The sequence below is a fragment of the Ischnura elegans genome, chromosome 4, assembly GCF_921293095.1.
Source record: "Ischnura elegans chromosome 4, ioIscEleg1.1, whole genome shotgun sequence".
Lineage (NCBI taxonomy): Eukaryota > Metazoa > Arthropoda > Insecta > Odonata > Coenagrionidae > Ischnura > Ischnura elegans.
The window spans coordinates 967,894-982,817 of NC_060249.1; the positions used below are offsets into that span (position 1 = coordinate 967,894).

The window sequence follows — 14,924 nt, forward strand, 5'->3', positions numbered from 1 at the left end:
CCTCCACCAACGCTCAATAATTTTCGAGATATTAGTAACGGGAAGTACCAGAAAACTCCTGCATATTATGCACCCCGCAATCCAAATAATGGGCCCTTCTACACCCTCGCTATGATGAAGAACACTGATGGCGTATTGTTGTGCTGCGGATTGCATAACTTCAGCATTTTTTTTTTTCATCTTTGGATGGAGGATTACTGCCTTTTCCCTCTTGCTTTTCTGTGCAAGCAATGTCAGGAATGGTGACCTAGGGAGGACCCCGGCAAAAAGTTATTTTCTTGCCCCTTTGCACAGAGTAATCCTCAGCTCAGTTCTGAAGTCTGCTAGAGATGTGTATTTTGCGATATGCTTATGAATGAACATTCATCCATATAATAGCCGTGAGTTGATCACAATGACATCAAGAAGGTGGTAGAATAGGCGAAATTACCACTATTTTATTACATTTTAATCTCCCTATCATGCTGTCTAGGAGATCTACTCCTCCCATGTAATGGTTATATATCATAATCCTTTTTGGGCAGTATGTTTTCTTTTTCTCGTGTCTTTTTAGTTTTATTTTGGTTGTTTTCTTTTGTTTTGACTTGATTGAGTGACAGCTGGCCAATGAATTTGAGGGCAGAGTGAAATCTATTGCACAGCTGACACATCTACATCCTCTTCTGTCGTGGTACATTTTTCTAAAGTTCCACGTCCCTTTTTTCTCAAATCTATTTCCAAAGAGAGCTTCCGACATTGTACTCTGTTTCTTCGTAATGTCCCCAGTGATTCAATTCCTCATGTGTTTACGTAAACCACCAAGGGCAATGATATGTGCTGGTTGTCAAAGAACACCTTATGGTATTTATGTTGTGGAATATAACTCCAGAGACGCACTACTACATTCGCACTTGCACCCAAATAAAGCTCTTCAGCACGCCGATTGGTTTCGTCCCTTTTTTTACAGTATATTACGGTATTTGGAAAGACCGCTTCTTTTAATCAAAGGAATTGATGATGTTGATGGCATATTTATCAGCACCTCTTCATGCCTCACATCCGGTTCATCTGTCACATCTGGTTCAGATTCAGAGCAAAACGTTTTCTCATCATTAGAGAAATATAAACCATCCTCGCTATCTTTAGGGATTGCTAAATCATCAACAATAGCTGCTGTATCAATTTGTAATTGATTCTGTAAAAAATATTTGCATCAGCAGTATTATCAAATAACCTTGAAGGCATTGGATACAAACTTGGGGGAGGACGTCATCTAAAAACCTATGGAGAGATGGGATCAACTAAAAGTTACATAGCATTTACAATGCACCTGTTTACGTTTTTTGCTCGCCAAGCGTAATAAATACTGTAAAATTGAACACAAAAAGGTGCAAGGAGTGTTTCATGTTGGCCAATCTTCTATTTTAATTCAATGTAACTGAACCACTGCATCTACAATGTTACGATTAATTATGCCAAAAAATTTACTTCTTTTTATCCATCTCGCAGATGAAATAGCTATCTAGTGACGTCACAGGGGTCATCGATGTAATGGGAATGTCGTTCAAAGATATTTGAACTGATTTAATTTGTAGAGGCAGCGTTACACATTGGAGGGGTAGGATAGGAAAAATTAGTACTGTTATCCATAATGGAGTTTGAAGAGTAACATAATATAGGTATAGCCCACAGGTACCATGAAAAAAACCAACTTTGGCAGGTCCATGTAGTCCTCGCCCGTCCGAAAAATTGTCAACATTAAATGGCAACAAATATGTGCACTCACTGTTATAATAATTGCCCATGCATAAAAAAATTACTTTTGAATAATTCAAATCAACATTATTTCAGTATTCACTGAGGCACTTCACTTACATGCTTCGGCTACTTGTAACCTCGGGAAGTACTCTTCAATGGGAAAATAAAGCAAAAATTATGCAGAACAAATATTTCACAGCTATGCAACGAAGTGCACTAAATCACGGTGCTGGCATCAGACCGTCACTATCGAACAAAAAGGTAGCATACATATCATTAGGCCAGTGACGAAGAAATCACTCGAAAACAAAAGGGACCACCACTGCATGGTGTGCCATATCAGGCACAGATACTTATAACAACTTTTACGCATCAAACAAATACTTTTGTGCTATTTAAACTACCAGAAATATAGTATACACATATCTTATCAATAATTAAATTATTTTGGCTGCCTGTGTTTGCTAGAACTACAATTTATAAGGAAGTAAAAATGTTAAAAAATTGCAAAAAAAATTTTTGACGCATTCACATGGATATGAGTACATGAAACAATGGTGCTGCAAAGTAGCGGTAGCCATTGGACTTCATGGTTTTCAGCAGACTACAGGCAATAGGGCTTGAAAATTTCAAGCCGGTATCTAGAATAATACCCGCAGTGCAAGCCATCAAATAAGCTGTGCCATATATGTCACACCATGCAGTGTAGGGTTAATAGTAACACGATTTAAATCATTGCAAAAAATAAACAGATAAAGTAAACCTTTCGTGACGATTTCGCATTTCATTGCGGCCGTAGCTACTATATGTCCATGTGCCTGTGCAGTTCGTGTTTACAACCACTGCCATTACCGCCTTCACAGAACAAGAATGCGCAATAGTTATGCATTTGTTTCTGAAAAGGCGCAATAATCAATGGCTTTAAACCAGAAGCGCCAGCATTACTGCATTTGATCGAAATCCAGCGACTCAGCATCGAAAGTGTGATCAATTTATGGAGGAATATCTTCAATTTGCCAGGGTAAGTAGGATCGATAAATTACGTCTCATAATATTTCGCAATTATTTCCGCGATATTTTCTTTATTAAAAATAATTTTACGTTCAACAGAGAGGTGATGGATCAAGTAGAAAGATGAGGATCAATCCTGCGGCAGATAAGAAGCCATCAAAGACGGAGTTTCGATGCCAATTTAAAAATAGCCATTGCAGAATGCACCGTAAATCATAGCATTCATATGACGGCTGAAAAATTTGGCGTGGAAAGAAAGTCTTTGGAAAGATTGCAAAGCACTAATACATCGTGGAAGTCATTTCGGGGGTTTCGATGCGGCAGATTCATAGAATTAGAGGAAAATATCGTCGAATTTGTGCGCAAATGCAGAGAAGAAACTCTTTGTGTATCTTATGCAATGATTCGCAACGAGGCATTGAAAATTGATAACATATTTTTTCAGTGTTTATGTTTGTTGGAAAAAGTTTATTTCTTAATTTTATTACTTTGATATTTGAAATCCTGTAGTTTAATTATTTGGCTTAGCAGGCATTAGATGGCAATATTTTTATAATATTTATAATTTATTTAACACAATTTTATTTAGATTTCCTAAATTATTCTAGTCACTTGGATTTGACATGACTTGATGGGTGTGTTACACTGGGTCTAAGGAAGTTTCAGGGCCAAATGCAATACTCTTTATGGGCTTTATGTTAAAGCTTATATATTTACATTGTCTGTAGTCATTTGGAAATCAAAAATATTATAATTTGTGAATGTTTAAAAAAATACAATAGCCTTGGATAGTTGAAAAATTTTCTCATTACTTCATTACATCTGGTTAAGGAACTATAAATTACTGATACATGCAATGGATAACAACATATTTTAGGAATAGTTATTTTGTTGTGATGGAAAATGTGTAAACAGATTTGTTCTTATTATTCACAGAAAAAAATAGTTTTTATTGACTCTAGAATCTCAACTTGCTAACCACAGAAAAACTGCCTTCCTTTGCATTTTTAAATTTTTCCCAAAACTGGGGTCTCAAAATTAGGGGGGGAGGGACTATATTCAGAGGGGGACTATATTCGGAGATATACGGTATATGTTCACTAATGCATGCATATTTGTTTAAACACATAAATATAAGAGTTTAAAAGACATTAGTGCCTTTCAATTCCAAAGGATATGAAAAAATGGTGCCGATCACTGAAACCTCTCCATAGTGAGCCTCCATACATCAAATTGCCCAAATTTTGGTCCCCTCAATTACGATGTGAAGAGGTATTACTGTAAATAAGGTGGCATTTCAGTGACCCTTCAGTCTTACCACAGTCAACGCAATCCAGCTGCTGGCCACTGTTGTGTTTCTCCGCTTCCGCGTGCGCCGCAAGTTCCCCCTCCGTGAGAAAGGCCGCATCGCAGTCAGGACACAAGAAGTGCGCTGTCCGTATGTGTGCCGAGAGGTCCTTGCCTTTGCCAAACACCGTGCCGCACACCAAGCTAGGGAATTGCGACACTTCCTCTTCCGGGTGCGCAGTCTTGCGGTGCATGAGCAGGTAGTCGCTGCGGCAGAAGCGCTTGAGGCACGTGGGGCACTGGTACGGCTTCTCTGCGTTGTGTGTCTTGCGGTGGAGAGACAGCTTGTCCTTGCGGTTGAACGCACGACCACAGATCTAGGAGGGAGACAACAATGAACAATAGGTGGTAACCATGCGAAATAAAATACAGCACACTCCTGATTACAGTGAGTCCTCGTTTAACGTCACTTACCGTTCCTGAAAAATGTTACGATAAATGAAATGACGTTAATCGAAACATAATATTCCATAAGAAACAATGTTAAAAGTGAATATCGGCTCCTAGACCTCACAATTCCTACGCAAAAAAATTTTAGCGTATCAAATCTGGGGCATTTTTTACGATGGGAATGCCAAACTATGGCATAAATACGAGTTCCTGTCTTCATCGACGACAATAGCAGCAGTGACGTAAATCCTTCTCCATTTTCGCATCTTCCCGCATTTGCTTTTCGGCTTCGCTATGGTGGCCGCCCGGGCGAGTGTCGCCTGGGCATTATCATCACTGAAACATCATCGCAGTTATAGGAACCAAAATTATTGTGAACACGGCGAAAAGAGTGACGACAAAACTCCCGAGTTCTACACGGAAAATTCCTTGAAATAACTTTTTAGGTTCCTGAAAACCATAATGTCAAGTAAAACCTTGCGCACCTACCTAAGAATTCATTTTGAAGAAAGTTTGCTAAAACTGTCATCGCAATTAACAATAAACACACCGTTTTACACTTTGCTTAGACTGACTGTATTACCGCCCACAAAACGAACAACCTGCAACGCCCGCCGCTTCGCCTTTTTTCTCGTGCGAAATTTAAAAGACTTGACGTTATCCCGAAGCGAAGGTGCGATAAACGAATGACGATCTCAAAATTTTCGTGACGCTATCGCAAAATGACGTTAAACGCGGTGACGTAGAATGAGGACTCACTGTATATGGGCTAATGATGGGGAGATATGGCACGAATACCATTTTTATAAGTCTGAATATTGTCGCCCCTTTTTTCCAAAAATGCCCGTGGTAAAAGTAAAGGGGGGGGTACTACATTCAAATGCATTTTTTCAACTTTTCCTGAAACTGAAGCCCCAAAATTAGGTGGGGGGGGACTATATTCGGAGGGGGACTATATTCGGAGAAATACGGAAATCAGAAAACATCAATCCAAACTTTTGCTTAAACATCTTCTAATTTTCATTATTTACATAAAACAAACAATATATTACTACTTATGCAGTTATTCTGTTATTTTAGAGTGCTCCTCAGACTCAATGAGAATTTTCTTTGCCAGTTTTTGAATTTTTTTAGCGGCGATAACATGGTTGTAGTCATATCATTAATGCTCCATGTAAGGCCTGGTTTCAAAAACCCCTCATCGGTGTCTGCGTGATCACGGATACAGTAAAGTGGTTTGCACGAATTCTTCAAAAACCACTGTTCGATGTCGGAAACTACACTGTCAGGCACCACGCCACGTAGTCGCGTATGGCACTAGTTGCCGGGGTTGCAACTGCTGCGGGACGTGTATCCGTGATCAAGGACCACGGTCGCGCACTGCAAAGCTTGGAAAACAGAGACATGGTACTCCACTGAATGCAGCTAGTGCGCGATCACTTCCATTCTATGAAGGGGATTCTAACAGAAATAATAAGCATAATAGGTGTATCTTCGCATTAATGCAGTAATGCCGATGAGTTTGCATCCGATTTCTTAAAATAAAGATCGCAGAAAAAATTGAGTGGGAGTGAAGATCATGCATACGGATAATGCGCAACACGGATACACCGCAGCCGGATAATCGGGAGTCTGTTGTATAAGGGAATGTTTGTCCGCGAGCGGTGTGCATTGTTTTGCTAAAGCTCTTGTCGAGTTTAAGTAAATGAAAGATCGTAGCACTTTTCCACAAGAATTTTTAATGCGTACGACGCGTTTCAGCTCACTGAGCCATCATCTGGTACAAGACACTTCAGAACATGTGAAAAACCCTTGAGAAAGGAGGGGGTAGGAGAGGATTTGACATCTTTGAGGATGGGGGATGGGAATAGGCTTACAGAGCAGAGACAGTGGGAAAAGATACAACTACGGGATGTGGAGAACCCACATTGGAGGGAGGGTTCTAGTCATAACTGTAAAATGACGACACGTGGGGAAGAATCATAGCAAAACGGGAGGAGGGGGTGTTGAGAAGAGTGAAAAAAGGGACGGTTTAGGGTAAAAAGAGGCCGCGTGTCTTTTGAAATTGAGAGGAGTAAGTAGCGATGCAGGAAAAGAGGCGGGGGTGAGGAGTCCCTTTGGGTTAGCTGAGAAGGAGAGAAAGTTAGCGGGGGTACAAGGGAGGCAATTGCAAGCAAAAGAAAATGGTCAAACACAATACGGAGAAAGGGTGGGCGGACAGGAAACACCCCGTGGATGTTGGGGTCACTTAAGGCGTGGGTGAAGAAAGAATTTCCCCATTTGTTTTTGGGGAAGGGTATCTTTAGGAGAGGGGCATGGGTGAAAAACACTTGCTCATTCACGAGCGTATTCAAATCACTTTGTACAATTTCGAATTGCTCAAAAACATCCAGTCTTGTGCCCTTACTTTCAAAATGTAGAATTTCAGGTTTAAAATTACAACAATGCAAAGTCTGTAGAAGGAGTTTGGCGAGAAGTGACGTTTCATCCCCATTTTTCTAGCACCTTCTATGTTCTTTCATTCTGGTAATGAAACTTCTGCCTCTTTGACCGATGTAACACATGTTGCATGAATCACAATTAACCTTGTAAATGCCAGATTGAGTGAGCCGAAACGCAATGTATGCATTAAAAATTCTTGTGGAAAAGTGCTACGATCTTTTATTAACTTAAATATGTCTAACTTCCATTAATCACAAGAAAACTAAGGTTATGCGGTTTTGTAAAGCATCACGAGCGAGAAATGTGAGAGTCAAGATAAAGGTGGGTGGTGAAAAACTTGAGCAGGTTGAGCAGATTGGCAGCACATTAGAGGAAAACGGATACAGTAGTAAGGGTATTAGGAAGAGAATTGCACTAGCAAAGGAGGCGTTCATGAACAGAAAGCAGCTTCTGACAGGATCGTTGTGTAAGAGTTTAAAGAAGAGGTTAGTGAAGAGTTTGATTTGGAGTGTAGCTCTCTACGGTGCGGAAACGTGGACACTGAGGAAAGAAGACGAGAGAAGATTGGAGGCGTTCGAGATGTGGGTATGGAGAAGAATGGAGAGGGTGAAATGGACGGAGAGGAAAAGGAACGACGAAGTGCTGGATATGGTTGGCGAGGAGAGGCAGCTTTTAGATGAGATACGCAGGAGACAGAAGGTTTGGATGGAGTTAGTGCTTAGCGGTGAGGGGATGTTGAAAATGGTGTTAGAGGGTAGAATGTTGGGGAAACGAGGGAGGGGAAGGAAAAGAATAGGATTTTTAGGTAGATTGAAAGAGAGAAGGCCTTACTGTGAGTTAAAGAAGGCAGTGCTGGAAGGAAAGGGAGGCTCCCAGATCACTTCTTGCGTACTCCATGGAAACCTACCTTAATCGGTAGAATACTATAATTATAATGTCTAACTTCCACCACTGGAAGCCTGAATCTGTTGAACTCTTGTCGAGTGTCTGGGCGTGAGAAGAGCTGCTCCCGGGAGGCGACCAAAGGCACCTTTTTCGACCACCGCTACCTCCTACAGCCAAGGTAGAGCAATCCTCCATCCCTGTTCCTAACCTCGTCTTTTCCCCAAATCCTTTAGTTGGTTTCCTCGCTACCAAAGTTCAGAGAGGTGATTTTTATTCTAAATCGACCGTTTCTTTTGTTATTTAATGGATTGATACTTGTGTTCAACCGTGCCTTTTTATTTTTTCTTGTGCTTTACACTCCTCCGCACACCCCCAGCCCTCAAAGTACGTTTCCACTTCCAATGCTTTGCCTGCCGGAGATTCAGTAATAAACACCATTAGTAATTTCGGCGTTCCCACTCCAAGTAAATTATAAAATTCACAGTTTTTTCCAGGTTTTCAGGGTCTTAACGCCATCAAATTCACAGTCTTATGACAGGTCAATTTAGTAAGAAAAATTGATCACGTAACAATCACTGGATGCAGAGTAACTAAAAAATTTATCAAACGCAAAAGACACAGCAAATGCAAACATAGCTGTGAGAGCTACAATAGACTGTCATTATTACGAAGTTTGTGAGAGCGAAAAACTGGAGGTTCGTGTTAATGATGTTCGTATAACCGTTTATTTTTTAGGAATAGGGTAACTTCCTTCATTAAAGAAAACGAAAGGCATTGATTGCGATTCGTCACCCACCATTAGTTTATTCATAATATACAAATTATTTGGTTTTTTGAAATTCCAGTTTAGACGAATGGCAATGGTCAATTTTATCCTCATTTGAAAAAAGCCAGATTGGCACCCATGCGATGCCACTCCACGTGACGTCACAGGGACCTAGTTTCTATACGAGTAGATAGGAGTTTTACATCGTCTGAGATTACCAATGCATGCATGAGGCACAGAGCTCAGGGAAACATCTCTTAATAATCACACATTACAAATATCTAAGTTCGGAAAGTTCTTTCGTTTGATAGGGGAATAATAATCCTTATTTAAGCCAAGCTTTAAGCTAGCAGGGTACTCTGCTACCTGCTAGCATCCTGCATCGTATCAGTGCTCAAAACCTCGCCCAAAGGTCACCTCACTGTGGCGGCGGGAACCAGAACGACGTCACACAGAGTTTTCCCAGCATTCATACTTAGTCGTCACGTTTTTTCTCGCTTGTAAATTTTCACTTTTCATTTAACCGTGAAATTAATATATCGTCATTAAAAAAATCTAAAAGTGTGAAATATGTGCTCCAGGAGTAATAATCTTTCGATTTAGGCAAAAAAAAAGGAAACCACGCTTTTGTTAAAAAAAAACCATACCAAATATACATGATTAAATTACGCACAAATACATAAAAACAAGAGAATTCGTCTCAGTTTCTCAATAGAAGAATGCGGCATTAGGGTGGTCCTTATTTTTTTTGATTTTTCGAATTTCTTTCGGGACGCCCCCTCATTTTATGCCAACTGGTATGTGAAAACATATCGGCTGTAAAATATTATTGCAATTGGATGACAGGAAAACGTGCTGCATCGCACTCAAAGTTGAGAAATTTTGGTATTTTCGGCTGTTTTTCGGATAGGAATGGCGATACAAAGGTGAGGGTATTTTTCAACTGTTTTTCTACAGTAACTAATGATACACTGGACATTTGGAATGCTGCTCCTAAAATATATTCCAATTGTGACCAGTGGTTCTCGAGATATCGTCACAAGAGTGAGCACGCCCCACTCCAGGAAGACATCTTTGGTGGCACGCTGGTTGCATGTGCTCTACATTTGTTGATCATTCTCACTCATAGTAAAACCATAAAATTCTTTAGATAAACTATGAAATTCGTCAATATAACCTTTAATGCTATATTTATCACTGTTTATTGCCAAAACGGGCTTTTATTTGGACTTAATGAATTACTCTCCATAGGTTTTGAATTATTTAAACCAGAGGAACATTAGTGTCTGACGACTTCCCAATCCTCGCGTCGAAGACACTTTTTAAAACCAGCTTTATATATGTTCAATGTTAATCACTGATGCATGCATGTTTGTTTAAACACATAAATATAATGGTTTAAAAGACAGTATTGCCTTTCATTTCCGAAGGATATATAAAAATGGTGCCTATCACTAAAACCTCTCTATAGTGAACCTCCATGCATCAAATAGCCCTAATTTTGCTCCCCTCCATTACGATGTGAAGAGGTTCTACTGTATCATTAGTAATTTTGGTTGAATCTGGCATCAGCTATCTAGAGTTAAAATTTCGTAGCACTATTTTAATCCATTCTGAATTGACCATGGACACAGTACAGCAGAATCCTGATTTAAGGTTTTTCAGCGGGGACAAAATTTAAAACACTAAATGAGGACCTGCCATTTTTTTCAGGTTTTAGGGTCTTTAATGATTGGAATGGCTTTTTATGAATAAAAAATATTACTGTAAGTAACTAAAAGGTGCTGAATGCAGCAAAAAATTCATTGATTAAATGTTCTTTGCCCAATTAAGGTTGGAAAATACTTTTCAGGAATCAGCTAAAAAAATGGGTAGTAAAAATAAGTAATGAGAAGATGACAATTGTTTTAACGAAATATTTTAAGAAAATCATAATATTGATCAACTTAAAAGCATTCCCACATGGAATATTATTATTGAAATTAGTGATTCCATTTACGCATATTTCAGTGGCCTCAAAGAAATTTTAAAATTTTTTCTGTAAAAGTGGCATGTAGGTGACTAAAGCATTTCTAATATAATAAAAAAGGTGTAAGCAGGTACTCGAAAAATCGTCATTGCATTAATAAAGATGAGTGAACTAAAGAGACAGCAGAAGATCGCTAATTCCGAATTCTAAACTACCGAATATCTAGTAAAAGGGAGGTTTTCTGGAATTTTGCCAACTTAACGTTATCTGTTGCCTCGGCGAAACAAGGGATTTATGAGCCTATAAAAAGCCTCCCGTGCGCACATTTTGGATTTCGAGGTCATCCAAAAGAGGAGAATCTTTTTTCCAGTATGCGTACAAGTCGATGGTGATTCAACTCGATCAGGGTTCCCACTCTACCTGAATAATGAAATTCACGGCTTTTTCCAGGTTTTCACGGTTATTTTTCCGGTTTTCATGGTTATTTTTCAGGTTTTCACAGTCTCAATTTCGCTAAATTCACGGTCCGTTAATAAGCCAACAACAAGAAAATCACTGGCCGTATATCAACAGAAAATTAACGTACGCGACAAACGCCGTGAATGTTAACGCCGCAATGAAAAGTGATATCTGTTATGACGTGATCTATCGTTTGCAAAATTCAGGGCCGACTAAAGGACCAGCCCAACCGCGCTCTTGCCTGGACGCCAAATACCTTTCGGACCTTCTTCCGTCCGGACACCCGAGGTCCTTTTTTAATTCCTCGCCGAGAGATTGTTTTTTGCGCACGTTGTTATTACTGTACAGTAACCGAATTTCCCCACCCCAATCATTCTTATTTAACAGAAAATATTTTATTTAAATTGTTTATAGAATATAATAAATTGATTCTTTCTTATTTAACGGAAAATATTCTATGAAAATTGTTTATAGAACATAATAACTCGAAAAACAATTTCATACACCGTATTAGCACAAATCTAAGGCGAACACGATTCTAAGACTACCCTACTTTTTTGGAACTCCACTAGGAGAAAAATTTTTTTTCCTAATAACGATACGATTATAAAATGAATGCGGAAAAACGATCAATGCTTTATTTTTTGCTAGGTGGCCTATGTCCCAGGAAATGCAGGATTTTGGCGAGTAATTAAGATATTCATTAAAGGTTTCAAACAATATTTTAGATAATAACAGGAATAGTAGTACTTTATCAAGACACATAGGTCATATTGTTGATTCGACCCATATCTCTTTCAAAATTCTGAAGGAAAACGCCACCTCACTAAAAAAATTTTTGCTCTCCACTCGGCATTTACACTGCTATTATGGATTTCAGTCTGATGTAAAAATTCTTATCCATCAAACACCATTTCCAGTACACGTGTTCACGAGAGCAATGTGCATGTTGTGCCTAAAACAACCACATTCGCCGGCACAGTGACTGGTTGTGAGATGGATGACGAAGGCCAAAAATAGTCTGTTACTTGAATTGTTCCTGTCTAATGAATATCTTTTTAATATAATTGAGGTAGTATGTAAAGCGTGAACAATGTTGCGTTAATCGTCAGTGGCACGCCCACCTGGATCTTCGCCTTCATATCTCTACTTGTTTTCTCCAGGTAGCTCACTCTACCCCCACCCCTACCGTCATATGGTAGCGGACAACCCAAGGCGCTCTGCAATATTCATGCGTATCTAGCCCGGATTCTTTTCTTCATGTTCAATTATTTTCAGTCCATCTCTTAAAGTTCTCAATAGTGCAACAAGTGATTACCTTTAGAAGATGATGATGAAGCTGTTGCGAATGTTTCTATAATTATTTACTTTGTAGCCAAGGAGGCCTTGCTGATTTGTTAATGCTTGATGCTAATGTCTGATGCTCAATAAGTCATGGGCTAAGATTGTAAGGGGCATGGCATAAAAAGCTCTAATAAATTGATTCGATAATCGTAGAGATCGTCTCCATACCCATCTCCACAAATCAGACTATCAAAACAATTAAAAAATTAGGAGGCACTTTTCACTTTAGCATTCTTCTATTGACGTACTTACTAATATTACTTCTATCCAGTGGCGGATCCAGGATAAGGACCAGGGGGGGCTAAGTGGGGTTAAAAATTCCAGCAGTAGTGGGGGTCGGAAAAAATTACCATTCTATCCTGCGTAAATTGGATACCCAAGGAGAGATTGGAACCCCAGGAAGAGAGTGTAGTCAACCTTTCTTCCACCACCCTTTCTCCTGACCAGCTCTCTCTCCTCCACAAAGGGCTTTCTTTCTGCCCCACGCCGAAAGTAAACCCCATTCACATTCTGAAAGATACACTCCAGTTCTGCCGTAAACTTAAGTGGAAGTTCTTCTGGGAGACCCATCCTAACCCCACCCAACATTCTTCTACCGTCCATAGTGCACTGATGAGATTTAAGCCTCCTTCTTCGCACGAACCCAAACCTCTTCCCTCCAATCATCCTATTGAAATTTTCAGTAATCTCCTCCTCTCTAAATTTTCGGACAAATCTTTCATTAAATCAATTAAACCTAGGGACAATCTTTCGCGAACAGAAAAGTTGGCATTAAATTCCCTCATCCGTAACCCGGACATCGTCATCACTCCGTCAGACAAAGGGTCTACGGTGGTCGTGATGAATGCAGCTGACTACAACAACGAGGCGCTTAGGCAATTGTCCGACGCTTCAGCGTACCAACCCATCCCTGCTGATCCCAATCCCCAATACCGAGAGAAGATTCTTTCTTTCCTCGAGGAAAACGGACCATATGAAGGACTAACAACCCAAGACATCGCATTACTATCACCTTCCAACCCCCGAAGCCCTCATTTTTATATACTACCTAAAATACACAAAGCTAATAATCCCGGCCGTCCGATAGTTTCTTCCATTCAATCTCCCACAGAACGAATTTCCGCTTTTGTTGACCATTACCTCCAACCCATACTGCACTCTCTTCCCTCATACATCAAAGACACGTATCACTTCCTCCAACGCCTTCACTCGACCACCCTTCCTGGAGACAAAGACGTCATAATGGCGACCATCGACGTCACATCTCTTTACACCTCCATACCGCACACAGAAGGCCTCTCCGCTCTCGAACACTTCCTTGAGCAGCACTCCACTCCACAGATTCCGAGCACAAAGTTTCTCGTCGACCTCTCCGAGATAATATTGAAACACAATTTATTCTCGTTCAATAACAATCACTACACACAGTCTAGGGGGTGCGCTATGGGGAGCCGGTTCAGTCCGTCCTATGCAAACCTTTTTCTTGGCCGCCTAGAACAGTCTTTTCTCTCCGAATACCCACTCACACCCACCCTTTGGGTCCGATACATAGATGATATCTTTCTTTTGTGGCCACATGGCATGGAATCCCTAATCACTTTCATCTCCTGCCTCAATTCATTTTCATCTGTAAATTTTACTTCATATTCCTCCTCCACTCATGTCACATTCCTTGATGTGGACATCTTTCTCACAAAAAATAAATTTCACACATCTGTACACATTAAAAACACAAACAAACAGCAATATCTACACTACAACAGCTGTCATCCGACAAATACAAAACGCTCCCTCCCTTTTTCTCTTTCCATCCGTGGTCACAGAATATGTAATAATCCAGACTCCCTTAATAGATTCCTTTCAAATTTACACCATGCTCTCAGGAGAAGGGGTTACCTGGAACCCCTCCTCTGGAATAAGATCCGAAAAAAATCATATGTCCCGAAAAAACTAGGCGGGGACAATTCGTCGCAGTTTCTTTCTCTCTGTACGACCTTTTTTCCGGGCGTGGACGTACTGCGTAGGACCCTAAAAGACCTTTTCCCCATCCTCTCAGACAACACGACCACTTCCAGATTTTTCCCGCGATGCCCTTCACTCGTTTTTAAAAGACCACCAAATCTGGCCAGCATCTTAAAAACAACCAAACCACTGCCCAAACAAAGTACCTATATTAAACCACAGCCCTCGCCCTGCAACCATGCAAGATGCAAAACTTGTCACATCCTCATCACCGAACCCCTTCCCGATCAATTCCTTGCCTTCCCTCTCCCCTCAGTGTCGGACATTTCTTGCACAACAAAAAACATTGTGTATATACTGTTGTGCCAGAAATGCCCCGCTTTTTATATCGGCTTATCCACCACTCCCCTTTGCATCCGAATGAACGGGCATCGCTCTTCATGCAATAGTGTTTCTTCTGTTTCTGCTTCCCTTCCAGTCGCCGTTCATGCTTCCTCCCACAAAGCTCTGTTTGACCATTGCTATAAAGTGGGAATATTAGCCTCCCTCCCCCCGTCTACCACCCCCCTAGAACTGAAGGACTTGGAACAGGCATGCATATGGGCTTTCCGT

The 14,924-nt window shown here is 40.3% G+C and overlaps 1 protein-coding gene across 4 annotated transcripts in view; it reads right to left on the reverse strand.

Moving 5' to 3' along the window:
* LOC124156973 overlaps positions 1–14,924 on the reverse strand; it is a 158,337-nt gene that overhangs the window by 61,215 nt on the left and 82,198 nt on the right. For 2 of the 4 annotated variants that reach the window (XR_006864489.1, XM_046531416.1), the window contains exon 3: positions 4,067–4,412. The exons of the other annotated variants lie outside the window; for them this stretch is intronic. Coding sequence is in view for 1 of the 2 variants with exons in the window: in XM_046531416.1 (XP_046387372.1) it covers positions 4,067–4,412 (346 nt within the window). In the remaining variant the exon portion in view is untranslated. The remainder of the gene's footprint in view (positions 1–4,066; positions 4,413–14,924) is intronic. 4 annotated transcript variants of the gene reach the window in all.